The sequence below is a fragment of the Leptinotarsa decemlineata genome, unplaced genomic scaffold, assembly GCF_025532065.1.
Source record: "Leptinotarsa decemlineata unplaced genomic scaffold, Ldec_3_MD MMD2_tig00000505_RagTag_RagTag, whole genome shotgun sequence".
In the NCBI taxonomy this organism is placed as follows: domain Eukaryota; kingdom Metazoa; phylum Arthropoda; class Insecta; order Coleoptera; family Chrysomelidae; genus Leptinotarsa; species Leptinotarsa decemlineata.
In genome coordinates, this window is record NW_027412549.1 from 9698066 (window position 1) to 9711355 (window position 13290).

General features: G+C 37.0%; 1 protein-coding gene across 4 annotated transcripts in view; it reads left to right on the plus strand.

The window, feature by feature from the left end:
* LOC111510317 (equilibrative nucleoside transporter 3) overlaps nucleotides 1-13290 on the plus strand; it is a 61106-nt gene that overhangs the window by 40652 nt on the left and 7164 nt on the right. For 3 of the 4 annotated variants that reach the window (XM_074173906.1, XM_074173903.1, XM_074173905.1), the window contains 2 exons: nucleotides 5457-5507; nucleotides 12792-13232. In XM_074173906.1, the coding sequence (XP_074030007.1) occupies nucleotides 5457-5507; nucleotides 12792-13232 (492 nt within the window). The remainder of the gene's footprint in view (nucleotides 1-5456; nucleotides 5508-12791; nucleotides 13233-13290) is intronic. The other variant, XM_074173904.1, reaches the window with a different exon arrangement.

Below are 13290 nucleotides of genomic sequence, written 5' to 3' on the forward strand. Positions count from 1 at the left end.
TTTTTCATCGTATTCAAATCTCAGATAAATGACAGCTGAAAAGGCTTTCTCACTGCTGTTACAAAAACCATGTAGTTCAACTTGTTTGCTTTCATACAATCCGATTCCATAGCATCTAGGTAAACTCGTTTCATTAATTTTTGTCAGTTCGTCTAGGAGTTGTTTCCATCTTGTGTTCATTTCCGTGGATAACTCATCGTCCCAGCCTATTCTAATCCTCAATAAGTTCTGCATGAAAATTTTTAATTTTACGACCAGTGGAGACAAAAAACCTAACGGGTCAAATACTGACACGACCACCTTCAAAACATCTCGTTTCGTGGGAATCTTGGTTCTGTTCAAGATTTTTGAGTCCAATTTCTGATGGTTCAGCGAAAAAGTAAAACTATCTGCTTCTGGATTCCACCAGAGTCCCAATACTCTCTCAGGGTTTTGAGTGCTAAGATTCTTCTGATTTGGTGATCGAAGATTCACAGGAATTTTGTCAATCACTTCCCGAGAATTACTTATCCAATTACGTATTTCAAATCCGGCTTTCTCATGGATTTTTATAACTTCCAGAATCAGTTGAATTGCTTCTTCTTCTGTTTCTGCACTATCCAGGTAGTCATCTACATAATGTTTCTTGATTATTGCCCTGGCTGCTTCTGGAAATTTTGAAGAAAATTCTTCAGCGTTCCTATTTTTGACGAATTGTGCCATCAAGGGAGAGGAAGTTGCTCCAAATGTCATTTCATCTTCACATATATCAAAAAGTTTGGTGGAACGTTCGAACTGACTGTAGAACAAAGGCCAGTCCTCTGGATTCCCATCGATAATCGGTAAATTTGTTTTAACATTGTCTGTTTTTTCCGAACATTTTGATTTATTCATCTTCAGAACGTCTAAAATCTGGTTGAAATTATCAGTAGTCATCGTAATAATATTGTTTGTCGGTACGAAATCGGTTTTATTTTCTGTTTCTTCGATTTTCCATTCAGCAACTTTTACTTGTAGCGTCATTTTTTCCAACTCAATGATGTTTTTGCCACTACCACTAGAGATTGTAGACTTTTTATATGAAGAATCTTGAATCAGTACACGTTGTAGTTGTGCTTCTTTCCTTATTAGTTCAGCATCAATTTCGGCTCTTCTTTTCTTTATTTCGGCTTTTCTTTTCTCAATTTCGGCCAATTTTCTCATTTCTTCCAATTCTATTTTCAACATTCGTCGTCTATAGCTTGAAGATTTCGTAATTTTTGATTTGTCTTCGGCATTAGATGGGTCTTCCAATTAAGAACGTTTCTGCAACTTCGAAAATTGTCGTGGGTCATAACATACGTCGCTATATCTTTCAGGAGGAACTCCTTTAGTTTTCCTCTCACTCCTTCTCAGGTTAGGCATGGACATATTGTAATTTACTACTTTTGGTTCTTTTTCTTTTGCTCGAAGGACCAATGTTCGTCCTACTGTGAATTCCTCTGATTTATAGTCGAAATAAACCAGGAATCAAACGTTTAAAGTCAATAAATTTATTTTATATCTTTCAAATTATTGTCAATGTCAAAATCGTCTTTTATTATCAACAAAAAACATGATCAATTATTTCAACATAGTAAGTGAACAAATTAATTAAAAGCAACAACACAAAGTATGTGAATGATCTGAAGGAGAGACTGGAAATTATATACAAATTCGTCAAATTCAAATTATAACTTTTCAGTGACAGGATGAAGATAAGATTTGACAAAAAGCCGATGCATTGTGGCTCTACCAACCCCGATGTTGAAATGGTTTGTGTCCCAAATTGCAGACATCATGACAGGGACCTCACTAGGTAACCAAAAAGATAAACGATCTGTTCGGGGTGAAAAACCTCAAGGAAGGGGTTGGTATTGTGAATCATCTCCTGATGATCTCTGATGATCTACTGTGACTTGTCCATCGTCGCACTCAACTCTACTTGTTTTTCTAGATTGTTCTAGATGTCGCGTCGTTTCTAGTGAAAACTGCACTACGAAGTGATCTAATGAGGCGATAGATATTTCAATAAATTGATGGATGTAGCCGTTACTACGTGGTAGGAAATCAAAATGAGAAGAGAAATGAAAATTTCTATGTTTACCACATAAAAGTGTTCAAGTGTTTAGTGTTTGATTGTACAGTGTAGTCAATTATTGGCAAAACTACGGGAGAAACGTAACAATTTTCATTGAAAAACCCTTCAATATTTGAACTAGCTAACTAATGCGATGCGAAACAACCGCTGAGCTGTGTGTTTTTCTACTCAAATTTCTTAAGGACAAAATACAAGCATTACAGAAAAATCTTTAAGGTACTCTATGAGCAGTGCCTGTGCAAGAGTAGCAATTCACATTGTATTTGAATCGCTAGTGATTTGGAAAAACGTTTTCAGAAAGTTTATTCCACACAAATGCAGTTCTCCAAATGATATATTTCTTGAACAGTAAAGTTTGAGGTGCACTGAGTCAGATCTGAATCAAAATATTTTGCATTATAATCCTTTTAGTTTGGGCACTTTCGAAAAAGTTCAACAAAATTTCAAAAATTCGTTCATTTCAAAAGCCAGGAAAGTTATCCGGAGAGAGGTTCTTATGACAAGATTCTTTTGATTTTTCTAGACAATTACTGATTAACAAACTGATAAAAAACCAAGTAGGCTCCACTATGCCATTATCGCAATTTGAAATCAGCGTATCTATATTTCACCCATATTGGAACCAGGGTTGTAACGGTAACTTGTCTACATCTCTTTGAAATTTCCACATAAAATGAACTTCTGCATGCACTACCAGATAAAAGTAGCGCAAAATCGAAACGGTGAGTATATTTGTACCAGTAACTTTGTTCTTTCTCGACAGTTTCGACTAACACATTAGCTGGAGTTTGTGCCTTTATCGACGTGGAGAGATTTCTTCACTGAGGTGACCTGTTCTGAGAGATGTTGTTCAACCCAGAAATGAATAAACAACTATCCAGCATACAAGTGCAGGATAATTTCATCTAAAAGCTAAACATTCTCTCCGTAATCCACTCTTCGTATTCTTTTGGAATGGACTGCTGAACATTTGTTTTTCCTGAATTCAATACCGATAGTATGTGTGTGCTCTTTCGCCGTTCCAACCCTTTGAGGGGCAGATCCTCTGCAGATATTTTCGAATAAAAAATCCCAATATGGTTAGAAAAAAAACAACCGTTCTGTTTGGGCTCTAGCCCAACCAGATGTTATTGTGAAGATAGTCTTACAGAATGCTATCACGTATTTAACGCATCTCACTATTTTGTCGGATGCAGTGAAGCATATGAGCAAATGGAGGATAGGCTCATATCATGTTATATCGAATGTTTTGCAGTAATCGATAGAAGACATAGAGAGATTATTGAATAAATTTTATCAATTCTGTAAATCTTTGGTTTTGAGGATAATAGTGGACCGCCGAATTCCAAATTTGTTGCCCACACCCCAGTCATTAGTTGATAACTCGAGAAGGCGGTGGGTGCCTGTTAATTTTTTCATCGATAAATGTTCGGTATATCTGGGCTAGGTGTACAAGACTATTTTTGATTCATTCGGGGTTAACGCGTTGCGTAATTCATAAACGTCCTTCTGAATGTTTGCTCGCAACACCAGTGACTTTTCAGCAGTCACCAGTAAACATATTCTGTCAAGACAATGCTGCAGTACAGAAATATTAACTCAAAGTTTGAACGATACGTCCTAGTTTAGAGGCTATCCGGTTCATGGAGGGCGTGAAATACCTGTTGGCCACTCTATAGTCTATTACACATTGAATACCAGACGTATGTTGTTTCTCCGACTTGATCTTAGCTTTCTTCTATACATCCATCTTTCAGTTTACTGAATCACAAGGTTGAGAATCTATCCTTTCGATTCAGAAACCGATTGAACCGTGCCATACACTTCTTCAAGAACATCGTGAATCTTCGCATCCAAACCAGCGCACAGTGTGTTTCGTGTGTTTCAACTTGTGTAATGATGCTAATCTACTCTTCACGCCAACGGGTAGTGAAACCGCCACTTTGACCACTCACATAGCTGGGCGGCGGAAAAGTTATATATCCCTGCCACCAGAAAGAGCAGCATGCCCTGGATGCAATACTCACCACAGAATACAAGTACAAGTGCCAAGTCCCTCTTCGTGCCGGCACACCAACGTTCACGCCAGATCTCAACTCATGTGTCCACTAAAAAGCGTCCGGTGTCGTTGCGGTCGTTATGAGTTGGCAAATGATTGGTTTGGGCCCCACGCGTTAACGCTTGTTCCAATAGGGTCGGGTGTGGGGGTCTCTCCTTGTGGTTCACTGCTCATCCAAGTATAAGATATTAGCCTAACAGATCCATTGTTGGCATCAAAACAAGTGTTGAATTTTTCCTTCCGTGTGTGCTTGTGCTGCTGGTCCGGTTTTGCACTAGTTGCTTGGGCAAGTGGTAGCGCAACTCACCAGAGGCCTCTGACATTGGATGATCTTTATTATTCATCTGATCGTCATCATAGCTGATATGGATAGATGTTGTATGGATTGAGGCTTTCATTCGATCCTACAAAAATCTAAATAATCTAAATCAAGTGAACTTGTGAACCACTTGACTGACAAAAATGTTTGTCGTTGTAAATGGGAAAGTCAAGAATGTCAACAAATCAAATGATAATAATCCATCACTTCACTTTCAACAAAAAATAGCAAAAACTGTATTCATTTCCTCATCATGAACATGGATATCTGAGTACTATTACTGAATGAACAAGAAAATTCAATGCACAAATACTTCCAATGTGGAATGAGTGTGACATACGTGTCCAGGAATATTTTCCATGTACGGTTGTTTCCCTATGTCTGCTATGTCAATTCGAAAAAAAAGTTTGTAGCGTGAAAAAGAAAAAAGTTATGATCTATCAGGAATACTTTCCATGTACCGTTGTTTCCCTATGTCTGCGTGAAAAAAAAAATGATGACCTACAAACGAAGTATCACTTGATCTCCAGTCTCATCTGGAATTCGAGAGTTGCATCAAAGTACACCACTATGTGAGAAGATTTAGCACATGCGTCAGATATTTCATCCTCAAAATAAAATTTGACGCGTTAAAGTGATTTTTTTATTAACGGAACGTCCGCAAAATTGGCCTTTTTTTCATTTTCATACAGTGAAAATTGATTTTTTCAAAAAATTATCAGTAATATTGACTATGAAATCATGCAATTGTTTAAATGATGGGTAAAAACGAATCATACTTCTTTCAGAAAATTGTTGAAAATTGGAGAATTTGATATAGACAATCATCCATTTATATCCATTGCGAATATATTTATTGTCGATTTACTTGTAATATTTTAATATAATTCTCATTGAATCTGATGGTAGGAAGCAAAAATGTAAAAATCTCAATGTAATCATGTTTGCTATTGAAAAAAATAATCATGCTTGTTTTCTAGGGCAAACAGGATTTTTTGTTGTGTCCATGATACTGCTGGCAGTAAATAGCTGTAAGTATTCGAAGTTCCGTTTTACTACAGAGTCATTAATTATCAGTATACAGTATACAAGGGAATATTGACAAAATGGTTTGGGCTTTCGCGGGCGAGGTTTTCAGTGTCTCTTTTTTTGGATTTGAAGAACGTCGATTTTTGTAATTTCTTCCTGGTGTTTTCCTGGCGGCGGTGACTAGCTTCTTGGCGGGTTATGAGATTCGAACCTGTATCGTCCGCGCGGTAGGCATTGTCCTTAGCCTCTACACCAACGTAAGATATTGAAAGTAAATGCGAATGTTGGGTATTTATAGCGTTAGTTTTGTCGGGACCGAAATTGACTCATTCATTATACTTGACAGCATTTTTTCTTTTATTTCCGTAGACTGTATCCATTATTATCATGTTGAAGATAGGAAAATATACTTAGATTTGGAAAAGAATTAACATTTCATGTAAAGATGTGTATGTGTGTGAAAGAGCGAGAGACGCGTGTGACGTAATCGAGGCAAAGAGAAATGGAGATGGTATCGAGGTTTTACCGGTTGCTGGCGCAAGCAGGTGTTGCCGGTTGAATAATAAATCGTTGTTTATGGGGCAATGTAGCGTTGCCGGTTTTGACATTAATCGTGAACGACTCGATGAAAATTGGAAACGCGAAAGTGATATATTAATAATAATGAATCAGATTTAGGAAAAAACATTACAGATTAATAAGGCTGTATCGTTTCAAAGTACGATCCCTTAATGTTATAAGGTATCTAAAAATACATCATTGAAAACAAACATGGCGTCGAAGTGTACAGGATGCGTCAAAATACATCATTTGAGAAAAAAAACACAACAGTTCCACGAGGCTGTAAGTTTTCAACGTGCGATCCCTCAATGTGTACAAGGTATCTCAAAATACATTATTGAAAACAAATATGACATCGAAGTGTACAGAGTGTGTCAAAATATATCATTTAAGGAAAAAAACATGTCGGTTTAAAATATGATATGAAAGTGTATACAGGGCGTTTCAAAATACATCATTTAAGAAATAAACATGTCGGTTCAACAGAAGTCTAGCGTTCCAAGTCTCCTTTCTTTGTTAACCAAGTTAGCATCATCAGGAGAAGGAGGAGGTGGCACTGAAGGTGTCGAGGGGTTACGGGTTGTGGACTCAACGTGAGGGCAATGAGGGAGCGAAGTATTCGACTGTTTTACAAACGTTTCGACCGTTTTACGTGCGACCGTTTTGCGTGCGATCATTTAACGTGCGTTTTCGACCGTTTTCCGTACGTTTTCGATCGTTTGCGTGCGTTTACGATCGTTTTCCGTGCGTTTTCGATCGTATGCGTGCATTTATTCGTGATCGTTTCATCGTTATTGTCGTAACGGCTTTTCGTGTTTTAATATGACAGTCATTTATCATTTAACGAGTTTCGCTAACCAAGTAAGCATCATCAGGAAATGACTAAAGTCCATGCTTTGTTGTATGAAGATTCATTTTGCGAATTTTCAGACTCTTGAACGGAACCTTGTGGAACACTCAACCTAACTTCTGTTACAGAGTAGTGTCGGTTAGCTAATCAGAATGAAGAAATCAAATATCGCTCGATTGATTGTGCTAGATGAAATTGAACTGGATAATGTGGATCGAATAATAATAATAATAGTGATAAAATTTTGAAAGTGACGTAGTCAGCGTGGGGGTGGTGGCGTGTGTGAGGGTAGAAGGCGTAACGAATATAATATCCAACGCCTAATGTGAAATAGCATAGGAAGAATTGCAAATTCAACAAAAATCATTGAAAAAACTTGGAATTGAAAAATGTTGGGTTATCAACAACTATAAGTTTATTCCAATTGCAGAATTTGTTGACAAAAAAATTAAAAATCATTGTATACTGAAACATATGATATTTTTGGATTCCTTAGGGTGAGAAGGTTTCGAATCCGTCAAAAACAGGTCACTTCCGGTTTTCACTTCCGGTCGTCTGATTCCGATGATTTTGATATCAATGGATTTGTTTAGATGTAAAAAAACATAGTTATTCATTTCACGAAGCCAAAAGAACCTCATAACCTATTTTCGCTATTCTAGTACTCATTTCAAATGATTTTATTTGCTGATTATGAAAAATATAGAATCGTACATCCATTGTGAAATAACAAGGGGAGAATTGCAAATACAAAGAAAAAACATTGAAAAAAATTGAAATTCAATATTGTTAGGTTACCAACAACTATAAGTGAAATTCAATAACAGCAATTTGAATCATAATCAAACCAGAAGGGGCCTTAAAACTTGGAGTTTCACTATCACACTGTCATCACTAAACTGGCTAGGTTGGCGTGAAGTTGTGTGTAGTTGATGGTGGGGTGAAGACCAAAAGTAAATAATAAACTATTTCGAGCCTGAAGTGAATGAGCGAAATGTCCGATAAAATACACGACTGCGATCGATCTGACATTGATTATCTGACACGTTCAAAAATACCAGTTCCTTATGTTATTGCATCTGTCAATTATTCGACTCCTCAAGTGATTCATACCTAGTACAGAAGTTTTGATAAACAAACGATGACCCTTTAAATGAAAAATCTAAAGGAATCATATCAGGACTGCGAACCGGCTAATTATGTAGTCCTACACGTCCAATTTAGTGATTAGGGTAGGTAATGCCAATATAATAAAAAAAGTGACGTATTATTATATGAAGCGGTCATTTCTCTCATAGAAATATAACGCGATAAAACTATTATTCTGATCATTTCAACCGCAGCAAAAAAAACACGTATTTTTGAAAACCCATTTTCTCCAAAAACCCATATGTAATGTAACATTACGTGTCAGTTTGAACCATCCACAGATGTTGGAAATTGTTATTTAGTCAAACAATTGAAATTGAGTCAATCAAAAACTTTTTCTGTATAGAGAGTTGTCACTCAGGATATTAGTAAAAATAGAAAATCAGTCTACTTTGGTTGAATCATATAGATTCGTAACGGTGCCGCCACGTAAAGAAGCAATATTCCACCTTTCGAATAGATATAAATTGCTCGTTGACTGTAATTATCATCATGTTAGTTATGAGTGAATGTTAGTTCAACCGGAAAAGGGGATGGGTTTGAAAATTATTCATGAATTCAAAAAATCTTCTACAAAATATTCTAGAAGTATCGATACATTTTGCCGCTATAAAAGTTTTTTAAATCTCTATACCTTGAATTCACTGATGAAATAAAGTAGGTATTTGAACATTCAATAATAATATATAAATCTTTTCTCAGCTGAACTGCAGCCAAATACATATATACTAGTAATCATGGGCTAATCGTCTATATCCATAGCATTTGATGTTTGAGAGATAAAATAGTGACCCCAAGGAAGCGTATTGTATGAATCTGGAATAATATAACGCTTATCATCTTCAGGGCTGAGGGCAATCTTGTATTGGGCGATGGAATGTACTTGATGTTGGTTGAATTACTTACGAAATCATCGAAATCGGACGACCGGAAGTGGAAACCAGAAGTGGTCGTTTTTTGATGGAATCGAAACCTTCTCACCCTAAGGAATCCAAATGTATCATATGTTTCAGTATATAATGATTTTTTCATTTTCTTTGTCAATAAATTCTGCGTTTTGAATGAAGCTTCTGCAATTGAAATAAACTTATTGTTGTTGATAACCCAGCATTTTTCAATTCCAAGTTTTTTCAATGATTTTTGTTGAATTTGCAATTCTTCCTATGCTATTTCACATCAGACGTTGGCTTTATATTCGTTATGCCATCTTTGTTTTTTCTCTGTCGGTAGACTCTGTATTCTTTTTTTTCCATTTGATGTGCTGCACGTTGAGATTCAACTATCATTAACGCAGATTTGGCTTAGTGCTTACCTGACATGTTGCGTCATCTTTGATTTTCCTTTGTCGATGAATTCTGCATTTTTTATCCTTTCATTTGACGTGCTGTATGCGACGATCCGATCATTTTTAGTGAATATACAACTTAGTGCCCTTCTGACAGTTGCGCTATTAGTTTTTGTAATAACCCATTGATTTCCTCAAACCCTCACACACGCCACCACCTCCCACGCTGACTACGTCACTTTCAAGATTTTATCACTATCATTATTATTATTCGATCCACATTCTCTAGTTCAATTTCATCTAGCACAATCAATCGAGCGATATTTGATTTCTTCATTCTGATTAGCTAACCGACACTACTCTGTAACAGAAGTTAGGTTGCGTGTTCCACAAGGTTCCGTTCAAGATTCTGAAAATTCGCAAAATTATTCTTCATACGACAAAGCATGGACTTTAGTCATTTCCTAATGATGCTTACTTGGTTAGCGGAACGCGTTAAATAATAAATGACTGTCATATTGAAACACGAAAAACCGTTACGACAATAAAGATGAAACGATAACGAATAAACGCACGCATATGATCGAAAACGCACGGAAAACGATCGAAAACGCACGCAAACGATCGAAAACGGTCGAAAACGCACGTAAAACGATCGCACGCAAAACGGTCGCACGTAAAACGGTCGGAACGTTTGTTAAACGGTCGGATACTCCGCTCTCTCATTGCCCTCACGTTGAGTCCATAACCCGTAACCCTCGACACCTTTAGTGCCACCTCCTCCTTCTCCTGATGACGCTAACTTGGTTAACAAAGGAACGAGACTTAGTGTCCTTCTGGCATGTTGGAACGCTAGACTTCTGTTAAATCGACATGTTCATTTTTCAAATGATGTATTTTGAAACGCCCTGTATACACATTAATATCATATTTTAAACCGACATGTTTTTTTCCTCAAATGATATATTTCGACGCACCCTGTACACTTCGACGCCATTATGTTTTCAATGATGTATTTTGAGATACCTTGTACACATTGAGGGATCGGACGTTGAAAACTTACAGCCTCGTGGAACTGTTATGTTTTTTTTTTCTCGAATGATGTATTTTGACGCATCCTGTACACTTCGACGCCATGTTCGTTTTCAATGATGTATTTTAAGATACCTTGTAACATTGAGGGATCGCACTTTGAAACGATATAGCCTCATTAATCTGTAATGTTTTTTCTTAAATCTGATTCATTATTATTAATATATCACTTTCGCGTTTCCAATTTTCATCGAGTTGTTCACGTTTAATGTCAAAACCGGCAACGCTACATTGCCCCATAAACAACGATTTATTGTACAACCGGCAACACCTGCCTGCGCGAGCAACCAGTAAGACCTCGATACCATCTCCATTTCTATTTGCCTCGATTACGTCACACGCGTCTCTCGCTTTTGCACACACATACACATCTTTACATGAAATGTTAATTCTTCCCCAAATCTAAGTATATTTTCCTATCTTCAACATGATAATGATGAATACAGTCTACGGAAATAAAAAAAAATGCTGTCAAGTATAATGAATGAGTCAATTTCGGTCCCGACAAAACTAACGCTATAAATACCCAACATTCGCAGTTACTTTCAATATCTTACGTTGGTGTAGAGGCTAAGGACAATGCCTACCGCGCGGACGATACAGGTTCGAATCTCATAACTATAAACTTTTTTTAATTAAAATCACGTGACTGGAACGTGACAAGGGGGCCGAGGGGTGATGCGGAGTTCCAAGGGGGGCTGATAGGTTGGGCGGAGTACCAAGGGACGGAGTTCTACGCTTTCCAATACTCGTTCCATCCTGCGTCGATGACGTCACACGGTTCCCCACTCCTGTTTGAACCAAAAATTGCAAAAAGTTTAGCTCCATAAGAAAATACATGGGGTTTTGAGCCAGCAGTCTCTTTGTTCATCTACTGGTTTGAATTTCCCGCTATATGCGCGATAGCTTCTGATTGGTTGACTGAATGACTTCAAAAGTGGAGATGGTCTGAAGTGAGCTTTGAAGGCTAAGGCTCAGTTTACACATAATGAACGTCTGGCAGAGACGAGGCGCTGACCTTTGCCCCTTCCGTGTGGAGTGGGCCTGAGGTCCAAAAAACGCCAGAATGAAGCGCCATAAGAAAATACATGGGATTTTGCGCTGGAATTCTCCTAGCCTAATTACTACTCAATTTTGAATGTTTATTCCCAAACGAATGAGTTCTTTGTTCACACTCTCACGTAAATACAGGTGGAAAACAGGTAAGTTTAGGTGAGTTTACCGACAGTAACTACATGAACAGCGATTAAATTGCTCCGTCATTCTACTGTCCATTGCTTTTTTGCCCATGTTCTACAATGGAAAATTAACTATCCTTCTTGTTTGAAATAAAAAACTCAACAAATCAATAAAAATAGCCTTCTTAGGTAACGATAATCAAAATGTATACCCACCACAGATGAACACTTCAATTAAAATAATAATGTCCCCTACCGTTTCCATATAACAAATTTTGTTTATAAAAACACAGACAAAACACCAACACCTCTTGATCTTTCCACCTGCTGAGAGGACACTTCGACTCAAGTTTTTGTTTTGTCGAGATCGACACAGTTTCTGTTTTGTTGTGGTTTTGTTCATTTGGTGGGTATCCGCCAACCTTCACATTCTTTACAAAGTTTGTATCCGATAAACGTTTATGCTTATATGAATCATTGCCTTTTGATTCGGATAAAGATTCGGACTTTGCCTGCTGAGAAAATTCTGAGCGTTCTTGGCTATGAATGAGCTTATTCCAAATATAATTTCAGAATTTTATACACTGAACATGTTGAAAAAAAATATAGGCCGATATGTTTGTGCAACTTAACTATGGTTGATCTGGTTTGAGAATTAGTATCATTTTGACTCCACCCCATTTCCTGAGGCATTCTTCTTCAGATCAGAAACTATTGAATAAGAGGTGGCAAAATGCAGATGATATGTCATATCATAGGGGCAACTATTGTACTTTATCAGTTCTTCAAAGTATTCATAGTGAATCACAACTTCCTTGTTGCCCGGATTTTTTTTGCGATTTGAAATTCTGAAAATTCATCATTATAATTTTAAGGGTCATTTTTATCTTTGTATTCGACCCCGATGAAGATCTTACGCCCTGATGACTGATTACGGTATTTCAATTAAATAGCACAGGTGTATGGTTTCATACTGGTTGGTACCAGAAATTAGTATTCTTACGAATAAAAATATGGTGACATACTAGATTATGAAAATATCTTGGAAATTCTCATTAATGTAGTAAACTCTACCGGGCATATCCAATATAATAGTAATTAGTGATACCCATTTTAGGTGAAATTGAGTTAACATAAATATGAACATAAAATTTATTTTCTTGACTTCCAGCTGCACTTGCCGGTTACCAACTGTTTTCAGTGGTATTAGTGGCAAAATTTCCTAGTAATTTCATGAAATGGTTTCTGTTGGGACAAGGTGGAGGAATACTTACAGGCCTACTTCAAGTCATTTCTATATCTGTCACCGACTCAGACGAAGATGGAGCCCTCATTTATTTCTTAACAGGAACTGTTTTGATAGCGGTAAAGTTTATTATTTCTCTTGGCATAAAATACTCTAAATTATATGCTTATTACACGGAAGACTGCGCAGGAGACCATGAAACGAAAGAAGATACATTATCTTGGTCAGAAATGAAAGAGGTTATGAAGTTGATATGGCCTGCAGTTACTATCATCGGCATCGTGATGTTTACAATGAATTGCGTTCATCCTTCAGTCACAAGCTTGGTTGTATCTCAGAAACATGGAGATGGGAGTGCTTGGGGAAGTAAGTACAATAATTTTATTACTAAGTTTGATACTTTTCATGCCTAAAAATAAGAAGT